Genomic DNA, 26,485 nt, shown 5'->3' on the forward strand with positions numbered 1-26,485 from the left:
GGTGCGAAAGCTCAAAATGCAGGCTGTATGACTTACATGCGCTTTTTGACCTTCTACTCTAACAGTATAAATTGAGAAATTCGAACAGAAAAATTTACTTTGTTCACTTTGCTCGACTTATTGAGCGGCTATCACGGAACCTGTCTTTGTAATATCTTTACTCATGTAACTCAAAAAAAGTAGCTCCAACATGAACAGGGGATGTGGTTTAGTGGTATAACGTTCCCTTAGCATGGGAAAGGTCCGGGGTTCGATTCCCCGCCTCTCCATTCACTGTTCTTTTTTTCTTTTTTCCCTTTTCGTTTTCGGATCCTTAGCTTGGCAGTGTTCGTTTGCTACCACGATCCCGAAAGAGAGATCTCCTAGGAAACTGCTTTTTTCTTTTTCTTGAGGCTTGACAATGGGCTGTCTGCCGTCGAGCGTTCCGTTGTCTGTGCTGAGTTACTCGGAAATCAAGACTAGATGGTAATTGAACATCGCCGGCCCGTAAATGGTATACACATCGCTCCCTTCCATTTGGTCTCTCTCCTTGAAACGTGATATATTGGTTATCCTGGCGTCGAGTAAATCTGAATGGTTCAGGGGGCTGGTGAGTCTCGTGATACTGCTTCAGCTCTTGGAAATTAGCGAACTGGTTTGTGATCTAGCCAGGCTGGCGCGTAGATAGTATGCACTTTTCTTCCTCTTTCTCCAAGCAATATCAGGTTGCCTAGAATATTCACTCAGTTTAATTTCCCAAAAATAGCAGACTGAATAGCCACCATAGACAGGGCAAATGGTATAGAACTACAGTCAGCATACAGTTCCTTCAAACCCCGATTGTACATATGTAGTAACTATGCAACCCCAAATGCCCAGAACAAGGGTGAATTTCCTCTTCTAGAAGCCACCGCATATCTGAGACCTTATCCAAGACATCTACTGCTATTTTATACATACCATGTCGTGGGTACATCATGCGCAGGTGTCCGGGTTTCTCCAGGAGGTTCGCGTCGTGTTGGGCCAGAAAAGAACCCCCAAGCTTTATCGGGGACGGCTGGTCGTGAACCTCGAGCTTATATTATGGACCTATTCATGTTTTAAATCGAGACCATCAGCCGATCGAGAGGGTCGAGATCGCTCGAAACTCCGAACGTATTTCGAAAAGGCCTGGTTAATATTGGCTCCTTACGTGAGATTGGCTCGCTAGGTTTTTAACCAGGACAGTGTTGACACATCATTGACTGCCTTGCGAGATTAGTGGTCACTGGAAGAATTAATCGTAATTTATCTAGTGTGTACCCTGTGAGTATGTCAGGGGTGTATGCCAATGGGATAATCAGGTAATGACAAATAACAAACTGTGGCTTTGCGGCGGGTTTTGAACCCAGTGTTCCTTTTTTTTTTTTTTTTTTGATTTGATCCGATCAGAAATTAGCAATTTAGTTTCGATCCTATCAAATTCGTTATAGCGTAGCAGGTAGGAACAAGATCCGGTCGCTTCTGAATCTATAGCCGTCAGGCTGATTCGAACTCAAGATACGAAATCAGTCAACTATGACTTCGTATACATCCTGACCAAATGTGAGTATACCAAACTGCCGCTGTAGCCTAGTAATCGGCGAATCCTTGAGAGCTGCCAAGTAGAGATGACTGTGCCTGCGTGAATAGGTGTAGCTCTATATGGAATTATCCAGGGCAATTACAGGGGTGTTTCCGATGGATATCAGTATAAACGTCTCTGGTAACCCTCTCTTCTCGCGGCTTCGTTTTGGGAGTATACATTCTTTCCGTTGCCTGAAGTCATAGAAACACTCGTTTTCTTAGAATCCGTTGCTCATACATTGCTCAATTACATTAGACCAGTCAAGGAAATCTTAGAAAATATGTCTTCTATCTACAAATTCGCGCTCCTGGCCTTTGCCTCCACTGTCTTCTCTGCCCCCCAATGGACCGGCAGCGCAGCCACAGGCCAAGTTATCACGCACTGCACCACTCCCAACACCATTGCCCTAACCTTTGACGACGGCCCGTCCCCCTTCACCAACCAACTCCTTGACATTCTCGGCGAATTCGGCGCAAAGGCAACCTTCTTTGTACTCGGCGATGCCGCCAGCTCGTCTCCGGACGCAATCGTACGCGCACGGCGCGAAGGCCACCAGATCGGTTCTCACACGTACGTTCTGACGTCTACCATGCACCTTGTGTTACGATTCACCGACCATTCGCAACCCAACTGACCCCTGTGTCCAAACCCTTCTAACCAACCATCTCACCTACAGTTTCGCCCATCTGAGCCTCCCGTCCCTGTCCAGCGCAGAAGTCGCACAACAGATGACCCGACTTGAAGACACCCTGCGTCCGATCATGGGCGACGCACCCACCTACATGCGCCCACCGTATCTCGAAATCAACGACAATGTTCTCTCCGTGATGCGCGATCTCGGATACAAGGTGATCCAAAGCAGCGTCGACACGAAGGACTACGAGAACAACGAGCCGTCGCGGATCAGTCTCAGCTTTGACAAGTTTGTGAGCGAGGTGAATGGTGGTGGGAATGTTGTGTTGGCGCATGATATTCACGAGCAGACGGTTGTTACTCTGGCGAGGAAGATGTTGGAGGAGAGTAAGGCTAGGGGATTGAAGGGTATGTTCTTTTTTATTATCTTTCTGGTCTTTTCATGGGGGTGTGGGGCTTGGATGAAGAATGGTGTGGCTAACTATAGGTGTGAATAGTTACTACCGTGGGCGAATGCTTGGGCGAGACGGAGGCGGAGTGGTATCGCCAGGGCCGCTAAGGGATCTAATTTAGGGGGATTGTGACACGGGAGAGAAGGGAGCTTCCTGATACACGTGGACTGCTGGGGAGGGTTTCAATGCTCGGTCTAGTGTCGAGTTATGTTGTACTACCGGCAGATTAGAGAGTATCACAGAGGGCCTTAACCGTGAAATTACATTTGATGGTGTTCAACAAGATGATTGAGAATTCTGGCGTGAGGAGATTAGATAGTTCTGGAGCGTTCTAGAGAGAAATCAACTAATCTAATATTATTAGCCACTCATAGGCTAGTGCAAGCCATTGATTTAACAACCTAATGGAACATTCATCAACGGCGGGAATCTAACGACGATGAGGATGGAGATTTCTTGCATATCGATGTTATTTTTTGTCCTTCATCTTTCCTAATTCAATGGTAAGGAGACACCCAAATTCTATCGCATGATAATATCATTCAGCCTTGTTCGAACACTGGAGCCTTTCCGCCCCTTGTACTTTCAATCGGACGGAACTGGATGCATAGCACGCCAATATCGTTTTCTCAACTCCCTGATTACGAAGAATTGAGACCATCGATTATAGATTTCGTCCTTATCCCATGTGGTGGAACTGCCATCCCAATGATCTGGAACCCGGGAGATCACCACATCTGGATAGGAAAGTGTACCCTCCATTCTAGGCATCAGATGTAGGAAATCATCACTTGAACAACCCTTCGCAGACATGCTCTCCAACGAAGCCCGAATAATATAACGGTAGTTCACCTGTTGCCCATGCCGCATAAATAGTCGAATGGATTGTTCCAACGCGCTATGGCCAGCATGTAGTTCAAGAGCAACTAGGGGGTCTGCGCCTCTTTCAAACAGCAGGTTAGCGAGTGCTGGTTTCCCAACAGCCTTCAATGCAATAGACAGAGCTGTTCGTCCCCATGAGCTTTGTTTGTCTATCTGAGCCCCGTGGTCAAGCAAGAAATTCATCGTTACTGTAATATTTCAACAAACCACGCTTTGGCGACATGAATTATCAAAGCTTCAGCTGGTTTGTTCTTTCGTATTGCCGACAATGAGTACAAAGCATTAACGTCGAATCCTTCTCCTAGAAAATACCCGATCACATCGACGTTTGCTCCCAGAGCTGCACTGACCAGTGCAGAGCAATGGATGGGATGACTCGGGTCCAGTGCTAGATCATGTGCAGACAGGAATCCGCGGAAGGTTTCTAAGGAGCTGGAGTATGCTGCAATTTGGAGGGCAGTTTGCTCATGGTCGTAAAGCCGCGGACTATCGAGCGGGTTGAGGAGGCTCAATTCGCCGTGCTCTATTATGCGCGAAACAAACGCAAGATCGTTGGCTTTAAACGCGCCAATAAGGATTTCTTTGAGTGTATGAGGAGCCTTTATGTCGCCCAGATATCCACGCCGCAGGAGGACCTTGATGTGCTCAGGATAATTCCTAGCGTTGTCAAGCAGTCTTCGAAACCAGCTCTCATCGGGATCTGATGGATCTGGGGTACCATGATCCAGCAACATATCAAAGAAGAGGGCACCCCGACTTTTGAATGTAGAAAAGCAGAGCTTTGACCAGTCGTCTCTCCAAGTTTGACGTTTAGTGATTTCATCCAGGAAGTATCGCGCAAGGGGCAAATTTTCCTGTCGGACAGCGAGTTCAAAACAATGCGGTAGATGGTCCCACTCAGCGGAGGAACCCCACATTGCCGAAACTTCTTGATAGAGAGGAAGATCGTTGCAAAGTACGATCATGTGATAGAAGTAGTATTTGATCTCGGGGTCATCCCCGACATCAGGGAACATTGTCCTAAGGTCATTCCCATTAATAATGTTTGTGACGGGCAAGTTTGGATACCGGTAATGATCCACAAAGTCCGCAAGGTCAGAAAGTTTCAAACAAGTGAGGCGCATACCCATCTCAATCAAATACTGTACTACCTCTTCATGGTGACTGGCCGCAGCGATATGAATAGGGGAGTTTATAGCGTGCTTGAAGATCGGCTTATCGAGATCAGCACCAGCCTCCACGAGAAACTTAACCATCTCCAAGTTGCCCTGATATGCACATCGCTTGAGGATTCCGCCTGGGAATGGCGTGTTAACATCAACTCCTCCCTTTTCGATCAAGTACCTAACCGAGGCTAACTGGCCTTCTTCAACCGCAGACGGCAGGACCGATATCTTTAGCGCCTCTTTTACTGCCTTAGAAGATGTAAGTGCTTCCAAAACACCCAGGCTGCCTTTTCTTGCGGCGCGGCAAAGTGTCGTTGCGAGGTCATCCTCAAACAATTCGATATCATACAGACAGCGACGATCACCTAGAAAGGCTTCGGTACAGGCTACCAGCAACTCGGCCATTTCTGGGAGATCCGGATCAGCAGTCAATAGAATTGGTGATGAATGATCTGTTGCGTCAGAGTACTCCCCGAATTGGAAACCATTGTCCCAGAGCTTGCGTAGTGCATCTACGTTGTTGCTCTTCACAATGCGCTCAAATCCTTGCAGGGAACAATCCGCGGCATAAGACTGGAAAAGATGGTAATTGGCAACGTCATAGAGCCGTCGACATGTTTGCGCGAGGGAGCTGATCTCATACGCGTACTCTAGGTAGAGCGTAATCGTCTCCAAGAGTTCAACAGGAAGAGATAGTAGATTTGTGCGGGCAGGTGACATTTTGGATACACAATGAAGATGTTACTTGTTGAATCTTCTAGGTGTATAGGTTATCTCGACTAAATGAGCAGCAGCGTGTCAGTCGATGATGGATATTTTTATACACACTTCTGGCTGATCAGGATCTATGACTTCATGGGAGATTCCGGCATTTTATCATGTTTAGGTAATGTCTCCTGATTGAGCTTCTATAGATCCATTTCTCTGAAAATTCCGCCTGGCCTACCTTTTCTCTTTGGTACGCCTGCGAGTTGCCCAATGAGCCCAATTTATAGCATATACTTTGCTCCTTCAATCATAGCTATAAGTTATTCATTATAAATTACTGCCTTTTCTTCCGATCGAGCCTGTGAAAAGAGTGATAAGTGCAGAGCAACTATCAAATTTTGAGATTACGAAGGCAAGTCGCGAACAGACATGCTGGAACAGGGTTGCCTTTCATTGCTCAGCCATATTTCACAGCATTTTCTTCGTTTACTAGAATCGAACGAAAGGGATTTAAAAAAAAAAAAAGAAACAAAGCAAAACATATAACAGCCGGGATTCGCTGGTGGTCACCCACCCAACTACTAACCGGCCGGCGTGTGGCTTGAACGCGGCCAAAAGCCGGGTGGGTGCCGCCCGGGTGAGCTAGCGGATGAGGCCGCTTTACCGTCGCGCGACCGGGGTGAGCTGAGAGTGAGTAGGGTGAGTGTGGAATAGACAGGGTGAGCCACTCACCTCCTTGCGCGACTCACTCAGCCCACCACCCAGCTGTGGGCCTTAATTTCCACTATATTATCATGTTGGCTCAACATTGGCTACGTGGTCTATCCCTTAAAACACCGGCGCGCTTGGCAGAATGGAGTAGCCACTTGAGTTGCGCGAAAATGTCGCTGCCTGGGAAGGCTACCAGTACTGGGTTCTCAATGCGACTGCCTCTTAGTTGAGCTTTGACTTAGTCCACAATCCCGCGGTAGCAGTGAATTACTGGATGTAATACAGCGTGCCTATTGGAAAAGGTCTATTATTCCAGCTCAGTCTCTAAGGTACCGATCTCAGTCCCTGGGTAATGATTGACTACGCCATGCCTAGCCGAGAATAAGCCAATCAATTTACTGCGGAGGTTCCCACGTACCGCCATCCGCACCGCCTCCACCGTACAGTCTTTCTCGAAATCGCCTTCACCAAGAAAGGCATGATGATTCTCTTTCCGCCCCACTGCCAAGATCCTAGCGTAGGCATTTTATTGAGCCACTAGCAATTAAGGGAGGGCCTTAGTAGGTTTGCCTTTAGTTTCAAATGCGGAATAGAGACTACACCATGGGCTATGTTGCACAAAAATGACGTTAGAATATTCACACCCTTTTGCCTATCGCTGTAGTACGGGACCAAGTTCAAGTTCTTGCAGCTACGATCGGTGACTTGCATGCGGTGTGGGGTTCCATCCAAGTTGATAAGAGGTAACTATGGTAGACATAATTTGTGATGAACAAATAGAAACGTCACTTTATACGGAAGATTCTATACGGGGTGTCTCGCCTACAAAAAGGTTCCGCACGAAAGCTAGTGAGTGATGCCAGAGACTTGAACACCATGCGCGTCTTCGAATGACCAGGACCCAGTGCCTTCGTATAGCCAGCCAATGCTCGCTGATCCATCTCCTCTGCCTCCTTCAGCTTGCCCGGATTCTTGTACAGATTCCCAAGGTTGTCAACTGTATCCAGAGTGGATGTGTAATCAGGACCCAGTGCCTTCTCTCTGCCTGCCAGTGCTCGCTGATACATTTCCTCTGCCTCCTTCAGCTTGCCCTGCTTCCTGCACAGACTCCCAAGGTCGTTGACTGTATAGTCGTTCTGGAAATCGCCTTCACCGTAGAAAACAGATGACAGTGGTTGTTCTTCTCCGCTCCCAAGACATTAGCGCGAGTAATCTACAGCAGTGAGGAACTAGCACTTAAAGACGGCCTCTGTACAGTTCTTTCTATATCAGTTATTGGGAAAACAATGTATGTCCGTACCCAAACTAAAAGATATATATCGCGAGAAACCCTATGTACCCATTGATATTCTATGTACTGTCAAGTTTGTGGTGTGCCACCAGGCGTCTATGGATGATCAGGGCCTGTCCCCGTCTCATTGCCCGCCAGTGCTCGCTGGTACACTTCCCATGCCTCTTTTTGCTTGCCCTGACTTGCGTAAAGTATCCCGAGAGTGTTGACTATGCCCAGTGTGTATGTGTGATCACGACCTAGCGTCCTCTCATATCCCACTAGTGCTTGCTGGAACATCTCCTCTGACTCCTTTAGGTTGCCCTGTTGAGAGTAGAGAATCCCAAGGTTGTTGACTAGATCAAGGGTTGATGTGTGATCACGACCCAGCTTCCTCTCATATCCCGCTAGTGCTTGCTGGAACATCTCCTCTGCCTCCTTTAGGTTGCCCTGTTGAGAGTAGAGAATCCCAAGGTTGTTAACTAGATCAAGGGTGGATGTGTGATCATGACCCAGCTTCCTCTCATATCCTGCCAGTACTCGCTGAAATATAAGCTCTGCCTCCTTTATTTTACCCTGGTCCTTGTAGAGAGCCCCAAGATTTTTGACTGTCGTCAGGGTGGATGTGTGATCAGGACCTAGTGCCTTCTCATATCCTGCCAGTGCGCGCTGATACATCTTGTCAGCCTCCTCCGCCTTGCCCTGATCCTTGTAGAGAGCCCCAAGATTGTTGACTGTCATCAAGGTGGACGTGTGATGAGGACCTAGTGCCTTTTCATATCCTGCCAGTGCGCGCTGATACATCTTGTCAGCCTCCTCCGCCTTGCCCTGAGCCTTGTAGAGATTCCCAAGATTGTTGACTGTCATCAAGGTGGACGTGTGATGCGGACCTAGTGCCTTCTCATAACCGGCCAGTGCGCGCTGATACATCTCCTCTGCATCCTGTAATTTGTCCTGATCTATGTATATAAGGCCAAGGCAGTGAATCGAATCTATTGTGGATGTGTGATCAGGACCCAGTGCCTTCTTGTAGCCTGCCAGTGCTCGATGAAACATCTCCTCTGCCTCTTTGAGCTTTCCCTGATCCCTATAGAGACTCCCAAGATTATTGGCTGCCATCAGGGTTGATGTGTGATCACGGCCCAATGCGTTCTCTGCGCCTTCCAACGCTCGCTGATACATCTCCTCTGCCTCTTTTAATTTGCCCTGGTCCTTGTAAACATTCCCAAGATTGTTAGCTGTCATCAACGTGGATATGTTGTTAGGACCTAGTGCCTTGTCGCAGCCCGTTAGTGCTCGTTGATATATCTGCTCTGCCTCCTTTAGCTTGCCCTGATCGTTGTAGAGGCCTGCCAAATTGTTGACTATATCAAGGGTTGATGTGTGATCACGACCTAGTGCCTTCTCTGTGCCTGCCAGTGCTCGCTGATACATCTCCTCTGCCTCTTTTAATTTGCCCTGTTTAGTGTAGATAATCCCAATATTGCTGGCTGTCATTAGGGTGGCAGTGTGTTCACAACCCAGTGCCTTTTCTGTGTCTGCCAGCACTCGACGAAATATCTCCTCTGCCTTCTTCAGCTTGCCCTGGTCCAGGTAGAGAACTCCCAAGTTATTGAAAGCTTCCCAAGCGGCAGCGTTATTATCTGGCCAATTGGACTTCGCCTTTTGTGTCAAATAATCTGCGTGTGGAAGTAAGCGTCGTTGAAGGCTTGCATAGTCTTTGTCATCCTTGCTTGGAACCATATACCCAATGGAGACCAGTGCCATTTCATATAGCTGAACTGCGCGTTTCTCTGAAGCAGCAATATAAAGACACCACTCCTGTACCACGGGATGTATAGTATAGCTTCCTTCTAGTTGTTTTGTCTCAACAAGGGAAAAATTTGTCAGAATTCTGATCTTTGCCTTGAAAGCTATTATATTGGGCACTGCCGTCTCAACCCGAGATGGCACGTAGAAGCAATTCCAACCGGCCTCTATCAATTCGTACCAAATGTCCCGGTTATCGAAGCAAGCGAGAAAGAGCAGCATTGTCGCAGCAGTGGGATCGCGTTTCCGAATTTCTAGATATGTGATCATCCATGTCTCAAGTATATTGCCTTGCTGGTAGTGACGTGTAGACACGGCCTGAGACTGCAAATCAGACCAGGCAGTTCTGTAGAGACTTAGATACTCCTTTATACTGGTTCCAGTCTCGCGCATGAAGGCACCAGCAAGTACAATTGCCAGCGAGAGCCCATCCAGCTGGTTTACAATTGCGCTTACATCTACAGCGAGTCAGCCATTATTCTAAACTTCATTAAAAGATATCATACCTTGTTCAACGTTAACCTGCGCAAGTATTTGTGTGGAGAGGCCAATACTCCGTAATAGTAGCTGTGTCGCATCTTCCTGTGAAAGTTTCGTAATTGGGAATGATTTTCCCACTTCAATGAGCCTCTGAGTCCGGGTGGTGATGATAATCGATCCATGATCGGCTTGTGGAAAGAATTCACAGATATCATATGCGCAAGTGTTGCAGCCGGGACGTGGGACATATTGGTCAATATCATCATAGATAACAAGCCATTTGTTGTTGCGGGGGTCTGCTAGCCACTGCAGCACTCGACTAGCTCCTTTTTCTGCTTCCTCTTCATTCTTCGGCCCATTGTGCACGGGTTGTCCTTGTACCAGAGAAAGGTACGAGCTTAAAGATAAGACCAATGCAGACCGATTTTTGCCGCTTAGCCAGAAGATTGCTGTGTAGTCATCTTTATGTTTCCGTGCAAATTGAATAGCCAGCTGCGTTTTCCCTATCCCACCAAGTCCATGGAGAACAGCGACGCTTCGTCTTTGTGAGCTCCCCGGCTGTAAATATTCCCATAGATGATTGAGATCATCTTCTCGTCCAATAAATTCCTCAATCGCGGGAACCGCTGAAAGGTCTAGCGGAATACGAAATTCGTTGGCTTCTAACGTAATTATTTAGCATACAGGTCCTTGTCTAAGATTTGCGTACTAACCTTCTCGAGAAGTGGGCTCCCAATACTCCAAGAAAGCTTTGGCGGCCGCGGCCCCAGTTGCGGCGGCATACAATTGCCATGCTTTATTCTTGTGGCTATCAGCATAGTCACACACTCCTTTAATAATGATGCATGATATGTTGTCCCATACCCCCGCTCCCTCCATCTCGAAACCAACAACACCCTCTGACTCGACCAGACGATCACGGTGCTTGCCGGATTTCATCACCGTATCAGCGGATGCAACCGTCCCGATGTGGACCCTGGGGCTGTTATGTTCTGCGCTCGACCGTCGTCGACAGACTCTGCCCAGATCACAACCTAGAAGAGTACAGGTTGAGTCAATAGCCGCCTTACAGATATCCTCGGGTGTGCCATTAAGACAAAGGCACGTAGCTGAAGTGATACCGTAATGCTTATGCTGATATGAAGCTTCGAAGAGGACGTCATCAATAGAAGTAGGGCGATGCCAATCAGGTAGTGATTCTTGAAGAGTCTGTAAATGCCGTGACAGCTTCTCTTGAAGGTCTCTGCGAGATCGCCTTGCCTGCAGGCTTGCCAGCATTGAACGGATTGCTCGGTTCGGTCTTCCAAGCGTGTCCTTCACATCTGTTTTCTTTTCAAAGCCGCCAGGATACTGCCTGCCGAAGTCATATTGAACGACAGAGTCGCTCATTATCACATCCCCTAGAAATATCTCTCCGTCAGATAATGGGTATGGTGCACCTCCGCAGATCCCGACAACCAGCGCCACTTCAACCCTTTTGTAGCTGATTTTCAAGCTCGATGCCACGCTGGCTGCGCTTCCCTTGCCCATACCAGGCATATAGCACAGGACTACATTATGATTTCCAATCCTCCCGTTAACATATGCATTATCATCGCCCGGTTCTTTCCTGTAACTTTCGCCCAACCGGTCGTAGGTTTCGTCGAAAAGGTCTTCAACTGCCTCGGCTTCCAGGGTCAGCGCGCAGATGATCGCGATCGCAAATTCGTCTCGACTGGATGGGCGCATCTAGGCAAGTAATAGCCACAAATCTGAGAGGTTTAAGAGAAAAAAAAAGTTAGCTTCGGTGTCTTGAACAAAGCGACAGCTGTCTGAGAGCCAAAGCAGAGAAACTCTGGTTCAGCTGGACTTGATCACCTTTGAGCCTCACGGCCTAACCCGTGACATGGTCTTCGCCAACCAGATACCTGCGTTAGCCGCCTGGAGAGGGGAAATCACAAAAGGACGAGCAACCCGGCTCTGCGATCAAGATAGAATTTCTCATCCATCATGGAAGATCTTGTCGCTTTCGTCTTTCTAATATAAAATAAAAAACGCACCAAGTCCCGAGTTTCAGAAGGAGGTTGACATAAAGAAGGGAGAGAACCCTCTGGCAAGAAATGGCACTGACAGTTAACATCGCCGATTTCCAACACGTGACTGACATTATCCGGTTTAACTCTCGGCCCGGGTGAGATCGCCAAGCACGAAACTCCCCACCCCAAAAACACGTAGCTTCTCTTCAACCACAACAAGACATTGGGAGAGAATGCGCAAAGCTTCGTCTTGAAATTTTATTCAGCCAACCTCTTCAAATGTGGATGTTCGCTATTTTCAATTCGCCAATAAACAGGTGAAGTAATATTAGATTTATCAAATTTGCGTAGATTCGAATGCTTCTCACTAGGTCTCCAGATGGTGACATGCCTGCCGAAGAGCTAGAGGCTCAATAAAGTCCTCCAAGACTCGTGCTCTGATCTACGATTCGAGCCGGCAGATCAACGGAGGTAAACCCCATTCCCATCCTGGTCTGACCAGTGGCTAAAGTCGGTATCCCGTTCAACGAAAGCGCCCCGTTTGGCCAATTGGAGACCAGTGGGGCGAGATGTGCCTCGCATGTCATACCAAATCATTACCCCTTGCTCGGAAAGACAAAACTTCAACTTGTATCTAATCGAAGATTTTGTGGCATTGGTCCAGCTAATCAAAAATAACTTAAAACAACCTATTGTCCATTAGGAACATAATGCTGTATGTGATTTATGTCTCTAGCTGTAAGGTAATCTTTGTATGCGTAGTATATTTGGTACGTGATTGAAGACCTGAGGGAAAGCAAAAGTTACAACATGTACTCAAAACGCCATATCTGTAACTAAGTAAATCTATATTGTCATATAACTGAGGGCCAGCTCAAATCACTTTTCAGAGATTGCTAGGGGTTTGGCTTTGTGAACTTGGATAATAATATTACAAATTATATTTGGAATGAGAAGATGAAAATTGTCAGTGCTTAAATCTCATATTAGATGGCTGTCTATGAAGCTTACGTTTGTCTAATGTTATAGTTATATTATTGATTGGGAAACATGGGAGTCGGAGAACTTATCAGTGGAATGAATAACGAGTTTAGTTAACTAGTTATTGTTGGTGGGGCCTGTATGACTAAATCTTTTTAATAATGAGTTTCAGAAGAGACTTGGCGAATGACTAATTATCCAAGACACGAGTTTTAATGATTCATTTGATTGACGGTGTTTCTCTTATGACTTACATATCAAGGCCTTATTGATGCTTTTCCTCAGCTCCAATCCAAAGAATAAGTGAAGAGTAATCCAGTGCATTATTCAATACATACCACTAACTAACTACCTGTTGAGCGAGATGACGAAAGGATAGTTCTAGTTATGGTAGCCTGCATACCCTTCGGAAGGGGGAGGGGCAAAGGGATTACGAACTCGCACATTATACGGGTTTAAGTCAGCTTTCTCATTAACTGCCGCTTGCTAATTTAGTTTTTTAGTGGTACTGTCAACGTGTGTTTACTCATGACTTCTGGAGGTATCGGACAGATCTTTCATATTTGGTGCGGACAATTTAAACAAGACAGATAGAGCACTCTTTGGCGTCTGAACCTAGTCATTCGATCGGGCGCAAAAAGAAATTAACTAGTTCGTTTGTTACCTAGTTAACGTAATTGTCAACTTTCCGCGCGGCAACAACTTGTTGTGGCAGAAATGGTCTTGGCAAAGAGCTGATTAATACGCCGAGTTTATATGATCATATGAAACGATTGAAGGTCTTGATTCATTCTAATCTACTGCAAAAAGAAGCCGATATTTATGCAATTTCAGGGGCTTCAGATATGCAATAAAAGGGCTTGATCATACGATTCAAGCTCTATAATCGTACGATCAATATTGATCGATTGCTTAATCGGTTGAGCAAGGTGATGAAGTAATTGCTTAGTCAGTTCCGCGGCCACACTTGTTTTCTGACCATCACGTGCTGGGATAGTGGACAGTGATTCTCACCACAGCCAAAAGAGTCAGGCAGTAACGGTGCAGATACCCAACTCTTGAAATATGATTGCGACTAAGCTTTCCAGTCACATAATTTTGAGCGTAGGCGGTCTTCGTTATTAAGCCCAAGTTCGGGATTAAACTGAGGGGATTCCCTTTTCCATTACAAGGTGGACTATGTTAGTTAACCCCTCAGCTTTGCAGTAATTTTGGAAGGCTAACATTAGCCACATGAGGCTTGGCAGTCGCCCCGCGGCCAATTTGACACAGCGAACCCCCTCATTTCACTGCGAAACTCTGTCTCCCACCCGCGCATCCGTCAGTCAAAAATGCAGAATGACGATGGATATCTCGTTATCCCTGGAGACGAACCACCTGATGACTTACTCGCTGCTGTTGAAACTGAGATATCGTCATCCCCTAGGAGATGTGGACCGAATGGGCAGCAGCTTATGAAGTTCGGCGTGAAGGTATGTCGATATGAATGTGCACCAGAGCTTATGCTAGTACTTTACTGACAGTTATAGCTTCCTCATGAAGCATGGTTTCAGGAATACCTCGGATGTTTGTCCTCCGACGCCAAAAAGGTCGGCGAGACAAGAATCAGGTCGTTCAATAACAATCGACCAGGGCGATTTGTTCCCGGTCCTCCTGGGACTGTGCTTATATACAGAGCAGCGACTAGACATGGTCTTAGTCCTGAAACGGGATTTTTCAGAATTGTGCCCAGATCACATCGAATGACAGCCGCCGAAATAAAACGGGCCAAATCCATATCGATTACCCTTAGCGCCAGAGATACCCTGTACATGCCGGCCAATACAACTATCGAATATATTGCATCTGGAGAGAGTGTGGCGCTTTGTGAGGCTCTATCTGCCTCACTCGACAATGATACCGAAATGGAGATTTGAAGGAGTGCCGTCCCGTGTGTTATTTTGATGCAAATGTGTATTAATAAGATAATCAATAACTATAGAAGAAGTTCGGATCCGAGTTGGAAAAAGGACTCAACCAGGTATCTTGCACCCAGCCGGAGTCAAAGTTTGGGAAATTCCAGCACGGGTCTGAATTGGGGAATCGCTGCCAACTCGTAAGATCTCGGTCGGAGAGATCCTGCGAATTAAGTGACGGGATTGCTATTCTATTACGTACTGAACCCTGATCTGCTCCTGGTGTAAAGAAGCTTTGAACTGTGTCTCTTTCATGTATCGCTGTTTGCTCCGCCGTTTGCGGTAGGAAACTGGTTTCGACGATCCGGTGTGTTGGGTGAGACACTTGCGAAGCACCTTCTATGCTACACGAGAAATCAAGATGACCCTCCTGCTGGGAGGGTATGTTGCCAATAGTGCGCTCCACGGGTTCCAACAAGTGTATCTCGAACGACTCGGTGCCTTCTTCTCTATCCCCTTGGGGTTTTTCTTCGATGCGACGTTGGTACCCGCGCACCCGGCGGCCATTCCGTGAATCCCCATCCGAAGCCCGGCAGATACGTCGCCGTTTCGTCTGAGTCTCTCTATGACCCCCAGTAGGGGAATATGAGGATACGGATGGAACTAGTTGAGTTGATCCTTGGGAACCCGAGTGTGTCAGAGAAGGCGTAGGCGTTATACAATCATGTACGGTAGCGCCAAAGCAGTCTTGAATTGCTTGTATACACGTCGAAATGTCTTGATAAGTAGAGGTCAATGGATCGTTTTTGAGATAGTCGTTAATAGCACGGATGCCGATCGTCCTCGTACGGGCCCAACTGAAAATGGTCAGCCAAAGAACAGAAATGGGTTTGGAAGATCACCTTTTCCAGTTTGGATGCTTGATCGCAGCTAGCACACCAGGATCCAGACACGACCATCGTTCTCCCTCTCGCAGCATCCAGTTGTGTTTCTTCCAGTCCTTGCCAACACTCAATCGAAATGCCAAATCACGATATGACATACCACGTTTTAATGTATGTCCTTGGGTTTCAAGTTCTTGAGATTTTGACTTGGTCTCTGCCGCCAGGCGTCTGCACAGGAGTCGACGAGCCAACGGTGACGAAGAAGAATGATGATCGATCGCGCTGACCGCCTGTTGGATGCTATTACCGGCATGCAAGTTGGAGAATGCAGTCCAGAACTTGTTCGGATTTTCTTTGTATTTGTCATAGGCCTGCGTGATGTCCTTGACTTTATCCTCATTCCTCTCAAATGTTTTCAACAGTTCTATCAATTGTGGTATTTCGTCTTCTTGGAGACCGTCATAATGTTCAAAGTATTCCCGAACTCCATCGTTGGGCGTAGCGACGGTGGAACTGTTCTGAGTTGGTTTGTTCTCCGTACGAGGTACATCTTTGAGGGCTTTGTTCAAGTACTGGATGGTTGCTCCAGCATCACCTTCGAATAGGCGCCCTAGATCCTTGAGAGTCTTGGAGAGATTCTGTGCTAGGTTAGCCTCTAACCAAGGCATAAAGTGAATATCACATACATTGTCAACTGGGGATAGCAATTCCGCAAGAACTTCAAACTGTTTCTGCAGTGCTGTTTTCGTGCTGTGTGGAACTAACGCCATGTCTGTGAGGACTCTGTTTGGCATGGTTGACTGATACCCCTCTTTCTGGAGAGACTGTACCATGTTAATCTAAGCTATTCCCAAAACGGTTTGGTTTCGTTTGTCCTGGACAATCGAAACCAAACCGTTTTGGGAGTTAAACTAAACAAAAATGCGTCCTGGGCTATGCAGTTGAGTTTTCACTGTACTTGTGGAAGCTCATGCGTTCCCGCAGCCTACAATTTCAGCTCAGTCATGCGCATTTTCAAAGATTGTGAATCCAGCGGGAAGTCACGACAGCCCATGCATACCTTACAGAGTCATGCTTGTGGCTACGCTGGATCTGCCGGGCTATGTTCATTTACGGGCATCACAACAGCTCGATCGGCACGGCGTGCCTTCATTGCCATCATTTGTAGCAAGTAATGGTGCTTCAAACCTCTCGTACCTACACGTCTGGATCACAAACGTAAAATTGGATCCGATGGCGAATCCAAGTAAACACAACCTATCGCATGATCGTCGCCTCTGATGCAAAGAAGTCGGGATTGAAAATGGCTAGCCAGCTCTTGGGGCCTTTCTATTTTGCTCGACTGCCGAGATAAGTGAAGCTATCTCACGACGTCTATAAAGATGGCAGCCTTGATAACGTCTCACCGCAATTTTGACAGAACAATCCTTCATTTTTCCCAGGTTATCTTCTACGCAAGCTATGTCGTGGCATTGTTTTCCCGGCCAAAGTGCGTCTCCGCATAGGTCAAATCCTGATTGCCAGACACAATCGAATCGAGACTATAGCGACACAGAGCCGCCAAAGACTGAATCCCTCTCTCCGCCATGGGATCAGGCCCAGGAAACAGCCGCTACAAAAGTATCCACTTTACAAGGAGATCCAGCTTCCTGTCCAGCACGCTTAGAGGTGAGCATAGTTCTACTCCTTAATGCAACGAAAACTGATTTGCGGGAGGTCCACCGAATTATGGGTACCAATCCTCGTTATAGCGGACAGCACTGTCAGCTACAGGAAGCAGAGATAACCGCACTATGCATTTCCGCGGCGGGCACTATTAGCAAAAACCTCAGTTACCAAGAAGTCCAAAGTTTACCTGGCGGACCTGAGGCTCTGAGCCGATTCGAAAGTGACCCATATGCTCCACTATCATTCAGGCCTACGCCTCCCCTTCTGGAAGAATTTCCGATGGAGCCTAAGCAACGAGAGTCAGGATGGCTTGGATGGCTAAAATGGCTCCTCAAGCGCAAACGTCATCTAAGAGCGTGGCCCAATACCTAGACCAGCACTCATGATCGAGATGAATGTGATACTGAAAGCCTGTAGGATAGGAGGACCTATAGCCAAGTAGTCTAGAACTCGTCATCATGCGGAACAGCCTTGGATTCAATCGCACACCTAATTCAGGCTTACATCCTAGAGTATCTGGTCGTAGATGAAGAGCAGCCTGCCACTCAGCCAGTATATAGTCCCACAACTGCTATTGTCTTTATTTTTACTCTGTTTTTCTATTTCTCAATATTCGATCATATTGTCCTATTCCGCCTGTATCCATCACAGCCACCTTTCCGCTACTTTGCTTAATATCCACTCTTTTCAAAATGTGTTCCTACGGTCGTGTCAAATACAGTTGCCGCTATCTAGAACCTGATCATCGTGTCGTTAAGTGCGTTCGGTCTCTAAGCATGCAGTCTCTAAATACCAGTGACGATCCACGAACCCCATCAGCGCCGGGCACCCAGGAATGCTCGGGTATAATTCCAAAGGGTATAATACCCATGAACTATCCTTGCAGGCAAGAACACTGCCCTGTCTGCTCTCCCAAATAACGTGGTACGTTCCTCACTGGCCTTACTAGAGCAAGCTTACAGAATGGACAAGGGCAGCAGGAAACCGGTACAAATCTAGATGAGACCACCGCACGACCGGTGGTGAAGGCTGGGAGCTGTGGCGACGAAAGTACTATGTAATAAGCTCGGGCGTAATTTTAATGTACAATGAAAGGGTTCTCTCAAAGTCCCTAGACATGTAGAAAACGCTTGGAACTTAGTTTACTTTGTTTTTTTCCCTTTCATTTCTTGATTCCTGCACGATCTTTGCAGGTTACTCATCGCATCCCCAGCTTACATGTATATAAACTGGGAGCTTTAGGCCGAGCTTATTGTTTTACAACTGTTCCTCGCACTGTCTCTTTTTCAAGTTCTCAAAAACACCAGTATATATTTAGGCTACGCGTATACTGTCAAAGCCATGTTCATCAGAAGACTTACGAATGTTATCCTCTTTACGATTATAGCGATTGTGCTGTGGTTATTCTATTCCTTCCTGATATCATCTTTTCTACGCATCCTCTTCAAGAAATCTTATCCTGTCCGCTTCAAGTGCTCAGTATCACGCGACGAATAAACTTTGCTCTGCACACCTTCCAGAGTCTTATGCACTGGAGGAAGAGAGTTTTACCGCCCGCAAGAATCGTTCTAAGAATTCACTCACTGAAATAGTGGTAAGTAAACACTTATCATTAGAAGACGCTGTCCAAAAGTTTATAGTATACTAATTGTGAGTCGCTAGAGGTTTTTAACAGGATGCCACAGCCTAAAACATATCGGAGGGCCGGAGATGGCTCGGAAAGTAGTTGGGTGAAAAGAAGTCCTCGTTTGTGTCTTAGAAGATTTTGCTGTGTTTGCAGAAGAGAGACTGGAGTAATCTCTGAAAGTGTCTGTTGTAGTGCATGTGGTCATGAGAGGTGTCGAAAGTGCTTTGAAACGACAAGAGAGCAATCTTAGCTAGCGCGTACAGCAATGATACTTGACCAAAGATGTGTAACCATTGAATCAGCAAATACGTAGTCCCAATGACAGGCATGGTGCTTAGCTAAGGAATGGGGTTCTTTCATTATGCGTTTCCGAAGTGTCTTTGTAGACCAGAGGAGATTTCGAAGCAAAAGAGCAGGTATCTAGTGCCTACTGCGGTGGGGAACCTAGATTGACTAGCAACTGTCACTCAGAACATTTGATCCAATATGCTCGGTCGAGGCACTCGCAGCATCAAAAACGTGAAAAAGCCTGGTGCACCACCTCCACCGCCAACAACAACTCGGTGAACGGTAACAAAGTTGGATAGCCGTGGTGCGGGCTGATTGGACAAGAATCCATTAGCCTTAATTTAGTAGAGGTTGATTGAGGAGAAATCAATTGGGAAGTTCATTATTACCTATAGAACCTTTAATATCAAATTGTAGTCTACCAAGAGTAGAATGTCCTACTTATAATTAGTCCTTTGCCGCTAGAAAGGTTATAAATTCAGTACATTCCCCAATCTTTCAGGTCTGCATCCGCAAAAATATTGGAACCAAACAGCAGACAGATCCTTAAGACCCCTGCCACCCAACACGGTATTTTGATATCCTGACCCAAGACTGAGAGGCAACACTAATATATTCATAATACAGGAAAATCGCTATGACACCAGCAACTCGTGTCGTAGAGAGTTCGAGCCCTGTTCGCTTATTCGGTCGCCTTGAAGAATTCTATGAATGGGAGCGCTCTGTTATGGGAAATCCTGACTATTTTCTTATTATCCGTATCATTTTACCGGGTGAAAAGGTGATATTTGACGCATGGGCTCCTCTGAAGTATACTTCTCCGCCTAATACAAAAGTGCTTTTTGACGCATGGGTTCCTGAGAGGTTTCTTCGGTCACTTCACTGGTTCCGTGAAAATCATACCTCTCTCACACATCCCCCTCAAATGACAAACCTGGACGAAACAGCTCGAGCCTATCAGGCCTTTTTCAGAGATAGTCCAAGCCATTACTTGTATGCTCAGGTCTGTGATAAGTTGAGAGATTTGGGATTTGATGTTGAGGACAGAATTCCTCATCGACGGGACACCTGGGTGGTCCGCTACAGAAGGTTAGTGCCTCTCTACTGGGATTTCTTTCGGTACAATGGCTAATACACTGAGCTTAGAAGGAACTAGTTCTCTGCTCAAGCACCAAAAGCTTTCAGCGGAGATTTGCGTGTGCCGGCGCTGTTTTCAAATCAGGGTTGAGGTTCCTGGAGTATCTGAATGCCAAATTGCGTTATCTTGAACTATGTGATCATCTTGATTCTCCTTCATTGAATCCAGAATCTTTGTAGTACCATACTATCTGTCTTTCAAAGTAAGCCTATTCTAAGAATCCAGAATCCGACTTTCTATGGTAGATCATTCTAGCAATCTAGGAAGTGATTAAATCTAATTCTTGCCTTAGAATTAAGATGTGAGAGGCGCCCACGATATGACAGAGGTCAAGAAGCCTGGTGCGCCACCCCGAGGGCCCATAACCAGGCGAAGGCAGCCTAGGACGCGCACGATGATTGGCCAGGTGAGGTCGGTGGTACTTGCTCTGCATTACAAACCTCGAAGAAATTGTCGCCAAAGCCGAAACAGGATGAGATCCTACCGAGGAGTTATTATGATCCAGTAAGAAATGGGTAAGAAGTGACTGCAATTTATCGGTATTAGGACATCTGAGAAGGCTTAGTTCTAGTTGCTTTGGTGAGCCCTACACGGCCTAGATAATCTGATCCAAAACCACAATTTCTTCACCTGGTCAAATCTAGTATAAATTCTCTATCTGCAATATAGCATTGCTTTTTTGGTCCTAACCAATGCCGAGAATGTTCCAAATGTAACCTCGTGGAAAACAATAGGCTTGTTTCTAAGCACGGCTAAGACACTGGTCTGATAAGTCCTTACACTCTAAATTAACCGTGTCCGCCGTGGAAGGTAAAGTTTTCCGAGTTTCACTTCCACCGCTCTCAATCCTGAGACTAGCGTCTTGGCTGTCGCACTCAGAAAGAGAAGAGTAAAACAGGTTTTGCGGCCCATTGAAAAAGCGAGGTAGAAGACCAGTGAGAAATTCTTATCCACTTGAGAGACTGTGGTTGCACATCCCTAGGACTGAGATTCTTGTTCCTCTGAACGGGAAAACCCTTCGTCCGGTCTCCGAAATTAGGTGACACTCATCTCCCTTTGGGGCCCCATCCCCACCAAGGTTCATACCCACACGAATCCATACAACCTGGGTGGGTGGGCCGAGCAAGAAACCAGATGGCTAATAGCAACTCCCCGGATTACGAAGCGCTCTTCTTAAGAGCGGAGGAAGAGCGAAAGCGCGAAGCAGAGCTGAGGAGACAAGCGGAGGAACGCGAGCGAGAGGCAACACGAGGGGCAGCGGAACGCCAGCGAAAGGCAGAGGAACGCCAACGAAAGGCAGAGGAAGAGAGGGATTACGAAAGAGAAAAAACACGACAAACGACATTTGGTGAACTTATTCGATACTGCCACGACCTGTTCTCGCGACCGTTGAGGGCTGAAGATCCGTCCCGCTCAACTACCGGAAAGATAACAGCGCCTACTGGCAAACGTTGCCCGCTACAACTCCGCCCGTGGACTGATTGCGAGATCAGGCAGCAAGAAATCTACCGCTCTGTTTGCAATTATTTAGAGCCACCGGGGCAGGATGCCGAGCAGCTATTCGTTTCACGCCACGCACTGGAGAGTTTCGGGAAAGAACTCAGGAGGCCTATAAGCAGTGAACAAGATTTGGAGAGCTATGAACGGTTTGGCGTGGAGAATCATGTTCGAGATATCATCGCAGCGCTTTGTAAGAAACCTGCCGCCCGAGACGAGTTCCACTTGAGTGACGGAGTCAGTTTTGACAACCACGCAAACGCCCTTGATCGTCCCCAAGTTGACCCATCACAACCGAGAGAATCGTCGACCTCACGGCCTTCCAGACCGGATCAATTTTGCATACGCCGTGGCACTTCAGAAACTATCCTTACCACGGTTGAGTACAAACCACCCCATAAGCTAAGCGTCGAAAATATTCGCTCCGGATTGCGACCGATGGAATTCTGGAAAGAGGTGGTAGCGCCCGATTCTATCCCTACGCAAGAACCTGAGAAACTGAGATACAATGCAGCCCGTCTTACGGGCTCGGTGCTAGTTCAAGAGTTCCATGTGATGATCCAGGAAGGGCTCGAATACTCCTACCTGACGAATGGATTGGCGGTAGTTCTGCTGCGAGTCCCATATAATGACCCGACTACTTTGTACTACCACCTCTGCGAACCCAACATAGAAGTGAACCCCGAGGATGTTCAGAGCCTTCGACACCCGGTAACAAGTATTGCCCGTGTGCTATGCCTCTGTCTCATGAGCTTTGGTTCGAGTTTGCGTGACCAGAATTGGCGAAATAATGCGAAGGATCGACTCCCAGAATGGAAGACGAGTTTTGATCACGAGCGTTCCGAAATCCCGGATGCAGAATTACGACAGATCCCTCCAGACGCCCAAAATACTCCGTCAGGATGTACAAGCTCCGAGGGTTCCGGCTCCTCGTTTTTGCCGTCGTCCCCTCCCGAATCTCCTACAGGGGGGCGTCGACCGCCAACTCGATCCCAAACTCAGTGCGCACCTTCGGATTCAATCCTTCGCGGCCACCATTCAGAGTCCGATGAGGATCCAGCACTCAGGGGCCAGAAGCGTCGCTTCAGTCGAGTCGCCTCATCCCCATTGTCCCCACCTGTGCAACGATCGGCGCGCCAGACAGGCTCCGGAAACGCCCCGAGCGGTCAAAACCAACGTCATCAGGCACAGTTTTGTACCCAGCGGTGTCTACTTGGCCTGCAACAGGAGGGATTACTGGACGAAAACTGCCCGAATGTAACATTTCACCGGAAGGGGGGAAACAGCAATCGGCATCTCATCAACGCTGAGACATTGGTTCAACAGATTAAGCAGCAACTGGATGAGAATATCGATGACTGTACCCCCATGGGGGGTTGTGGAGCATCCGGAGCGCCGTTCAAAATCACCTGTGCAGTATATGGCTATACGGTTGTTGGTAAAGGAACTACGTCTTATCTCTGGGACGAGGTGTCCCGTGAAGCAGACATCTATCGTATCCTCTCGCGACTGCAGGGTTCGGTGGTCCCGGTGTTTCTCGGAGCGATCGACCTGGCGAAGATCTACTTCTTGCATGGAGCCGGAGAGATCCAACACATGCTACTTATGGCGTGGGCCGGAAAGCCGATCAGCAAAACCGAAGCAACAAGCCCTGATATCTCTAGGTCTATCTCAAGATCGATTAGTAAGATTCGCTCATTGGGAGTATCGCATCAGGATCTTCGGGTGGATAATTTCCTGTGGAACGATGAGCTACGGCGGGTTCTAGTTATTGATTTCCATCGTTCGGCATTGAGCCGTCCACTGATAAAAAGCCGGAGCGGACTACGCGGGGAGATTTCGCGTGGAGATCCACGCGAGCGAAAACGACTACGTATAGCTTGATATGACGGTAATGCGATCATTTGTAGTTATCGTATGAAATCTTCACATGACTAACTGCAGTAATGTCATGGTCATTTGCATAATGCAGATATCCTCAAAACCCTATCATTCCGTTAATGCGTAGGGTATACTGTGACCGTTGTTGTAGCGTCATATTGCGGCTGCCAATCCACATATCTCATCTTCACGGTGGTGTGGTCCAGTTTACTGGAGAATTGAGCCCAAGACCTTCCTGGATTGAGAGCAAAGTGGTTGGCCAGGTCACAAAAGTACCAGTTCCGTTCCTGATGCCCAAGAAACCATGCGGGAGTAGTAGAATTGACCTTGTACAAGACTTCGCTGCCAGCATCATCCCCGAATCTGGTCAGACGAGCACACGGACTTTCCACGGTTGTGTTATATAAGAAGAAGGTCCCATTCATAGACCGAAAGAGAATAGTCTCGCCAACTGCAGCTTTCACAGATCTAGGTTCGAAAAAGGTATGATTTCCAGGGTATATTCTAACCGTTTGCGTAACTTCTCTTTGCGGTGTCGAGCTCGGCAAGGAGGACATTGTAGGTGTCACTCTGACATTAGACATTCCGGTGTACGATGCTGATCCAGGGGTTGTGGATGGAATCGCACTGCTTTCTGATTTGGCACATGGGGTAAAAGTTCCCTTATAAGTTGAACGCCAGCTGATATGTGAAGAAGTAGCCTTGACCGTGCTTTCTTGTTGGTGTCCTGGCGTTGTATTTATATCTGTTGTACCGGCCGTTGCTGAGAATGGGGTATCCGAAGACCGACAAGTCGACGTTGATACCACCGTTGATGATAATAATGAAGAGGTTTTTGATTTTGCACGCGACTTAGAAGAGCTGTCAGAAATTGAGGGCCCGCTCAAGGTAGACGGGTGACGGATGTCTTGGTCAGAACCTCCATAGCTCGAACTTGACGATATAGGTGTAGATGTGGGAAGCATCGCACTTGCGGTCGAACCAGCCAGCATGTATTGTGACGAGCGTGTCTGCCGCACTAATACAGAGGAATCAGACAGCTGGCCATGACATGTAGAATATGTATATGGCAGTGCAGCCTTGGTTGAAGATGGAGGCAAACGCTCAGGTATATGTGGAATGATTTCCATATCAATACAGGAGGTCATGATCTGAATATTTGCCATTGGTGAGTAATGGATCTCCTGCCATGATCTTAAATACATACCAGAAAGCCTCCGTCTACGAGCTGTGTTGTATTCCACATCCAATATATAGTGTAGACTTCCGCGACTGCTGCATCATAGGGAAGTCGAAACGCTATTGACATCCCCAGTCCTGTAGGGTTATCAGCTCACATACCATATCAGATGGGCTACCATACCATGGATGCCACCTTCAAGTTGTATTATCTCCGAAATGGTTCTATTATCCGGAACCCTCTGGACCGAAGTCCCATACCAGCTTATATGTCCAACGAGATCTTCTGGCTTGTCAAAAACATAATCAGGATAGATAACTGAGCCTGGCTCCGCGCTTAACCGACGCCACGGATCCTGCTGAAAAGGCTCCCTTTGATGGTGGCTACAAAAAACCCCTGAGGGATCTGTATCAAGCACCGCGTAGGGCTCGTTCCGAAATTCTACCATATTAGTGACTCTTATGATTGTTCCAAGTATGCAACCTTACGACTGAAGTTTCTTGGGTACCCGAATGCACCTCCGGAATGATCAACAGCGTTGATTACTTGCAGCCCACGCAGCTATTATGGGATATGAGATATCAATCAAGCATTTTCAAGGGGAACAGGTACCTGCAAGCGAGACGAAACCAGCAAAAAAAGAGAGAACAAATTGACTAAACTTGGGAGAAGATTCATATTGAACTCATGGACTTGAAATCTGGGTTGTTGTTGCAGGGTGGCAGCATCCCAGTAAATATGGGCACAGACTAGTACTATCTGCCTGCCATGGCCGCAGAACGATTCATTGTCGCAGCTTAGATAATATCTACCGCGTAAGATCCTTTGCCAAGCCACTGCAGCATGGAGTGCATCAGACGGAAGAATGATAAAATCAGCAAAATCAACTTCATTCTGGACAATCAAAAAAGGCCCAGTCTGTGCATCACATGATCAACCGTATTGGCGTCCCTATTTGAATCCAACCAAACAGCACCGATAATCGCCTCTATGGTAGAAGCGAGCGTGGCATCTGGTACACCCCCTGGATTCGCTGGATTATGAAGAATGTATTTTCCCAGATGCAGCTCCCTGCCCTTGGAGCTTAGCGCCTTATTGCGCGCATGTTGCCGTAGGATTTTATCTCCGTCCTCTGTATCAGAATTAGTTTCTAGCTTCTTGATACAGATTGGCGTACTTTCCTGTACTTGTCCCAGTGTGATACCAGTTGCTCAAAAGCATCATTGAGAGAACTGCGTCCCCAAGTAAAGCGAGGCGTTTATTGCCATGTCGATCTCCTTGAATGTTTGGATCTGAGGCCGCTGATCCAGCTGACTTTAGGGTCTCTTCTAGCAGGCTGTGTGTCCTAAAAGTATAGTTGATAAGTCTTTGAAATTCATCTTCAAGTACCTGTCTGTCGTTCATGCTTGACTTGATTCGATTTGTTCAGGGAGGCTTTGATGGGGAGTTGCAAATAGTATCAAGAGACTTTGTTATTTTATGTCCTTCGATATCTACGTGTCCCTATGTGCTAGATATCAATCATACTGACGTAGGGTGGTGATGCATACTCTGGCTTCTAGTTGATGTCGTCTTCTTAACGTAAGTGGCTTTCTTGTGTTACTGTTCGTATTGCTTGGAACATAATTGGATGAATGTGACATCCGCAGTAACTTCAGGACTTGCCGTATTATTTGAAATTTATGAATAGGGAGAGAGCCTCGGGAAGAAACGGATTACGAATACAATAATGAGT

The 26,485-nt window shown here is 47.1% G+C and overlaps 5 protein-coding genes and 1 non-coding gene across 6 annotated transcripts; 3 read left to right on the top strand and 3 right to left on the bottom strand.

The window, feature by feature from the left end:
• Nucleotides 1-197: 197 nt before the first annotated feature.
• Nucleotides 198-269, top strand: LDX57_009101. The gene has a single exon. It is a non-coding gene; the product is annotated as a tRNA-Ala (tRNA).
• A 1,596-nt stretch (nt 270-1,865) lies between these two features.
• LDX57_009102 (chitin deacetylase) lies at nt 1,866-2,777 on the top strand (the record flags this gene model as incomplete). The annotated part of the gene is made up of 3 exons (XM_046090823.1): nt 1,866-2,155; nt 2,262-2,626; nt 2,716-2,777. The coding sequence occupies 3 exons, from the start codon at nt 1,866-1,868 to the stop codon at nt 2,775-2,777; spliced, it is 717 nt and encodes a 238-aa protein (XP_045946798.1).
• Nucleotides 2,778-3,737: 960 nt separating this feature from the next.
• Nucleotides 3,738-5,438, bottom strand: LDX57_009103 (uncharacterized protein; the record flags this gene model as incomplete). The annotated part of the gene is made up of 1 exon (XM_046090824.1): nt 3,738-5,438. The coding sequence occupies one exon, from the start codon at nt 5,436-5,438 to the stop codon at nt 3,738-3,740; it is 1,701 nt and encodes a 566-aa protein (XP_045946799.1).
• A 4,966-nt stretch (nt 5,439-10,404) lies between these two features.
• On the bottom strand, nt 10,405-11,424 carry LDX57_009104 (5'-methylthioadenosine/S-adenosylhomocysteine nucleosidase family protein; the record flags this gene model as incomplete). Its single annotated transcript, XM_046090825.1, has 1 exon — nt 10,405-11,424. One exon carries the CDS (start codon nt 11,422-11,424, stop codon nt 10,405-10,407), a length of 1,020 nt encoding a protein of 339 aa, XP_045946800.1.
• A 4,061-nt stretch (nt 11,425-15,485) lies between these two features.
• Nucleotides 15,486-16,241, bottom strand: LDX57_009105 (uncharacterized protein; the record flags this gene model as incomplete). The annotated part of the gene is made up of 2 exons (XM_046090826.1): nt 15,486-16,109; nt 16,158-16,241. 2 exons carry the CDS (start codon nt 16,239-16,241, stop codon nt 15,486-15,488), a joined length of 708 nt encoding a protein of 235 aa, XP_045946801.1.
• Nucleotides 16,242-21,326: 5,085 nt separating this feature from the next.
• LDX57_009106 (uncharacterized protein) lies at nt 21,327-23,573 on the top strand (the record flags this gene model as incomplete). The annotated part of the gene is made up of 1 exon (XM_046090827.1): nt 21,327-23,573. The coding sequence occupies one exon, from the start codon at nt 21,327-21,329 to the stop codon at nt 23,571-23,573; it is 2,247 nt and encodes a 748-aa protein (XP_045946802.1).
• Nucleotides 23,574-26,485: the final 2,912 nt, after the last annotated feature.

This window comes from Aspergillus melleus, assembly GCF_016097325.1.
Source record: "Aspergillus melleus strain CBS 546.65 chromosome Unknown contig5, whole genome shotgun sequence".
NCBI lineage: Eukaryota > Fungi > Ascomycota > Eurotiomycetes > Eurotiales > Aspergillaceae > Aspergillus > Aspergillus melleus.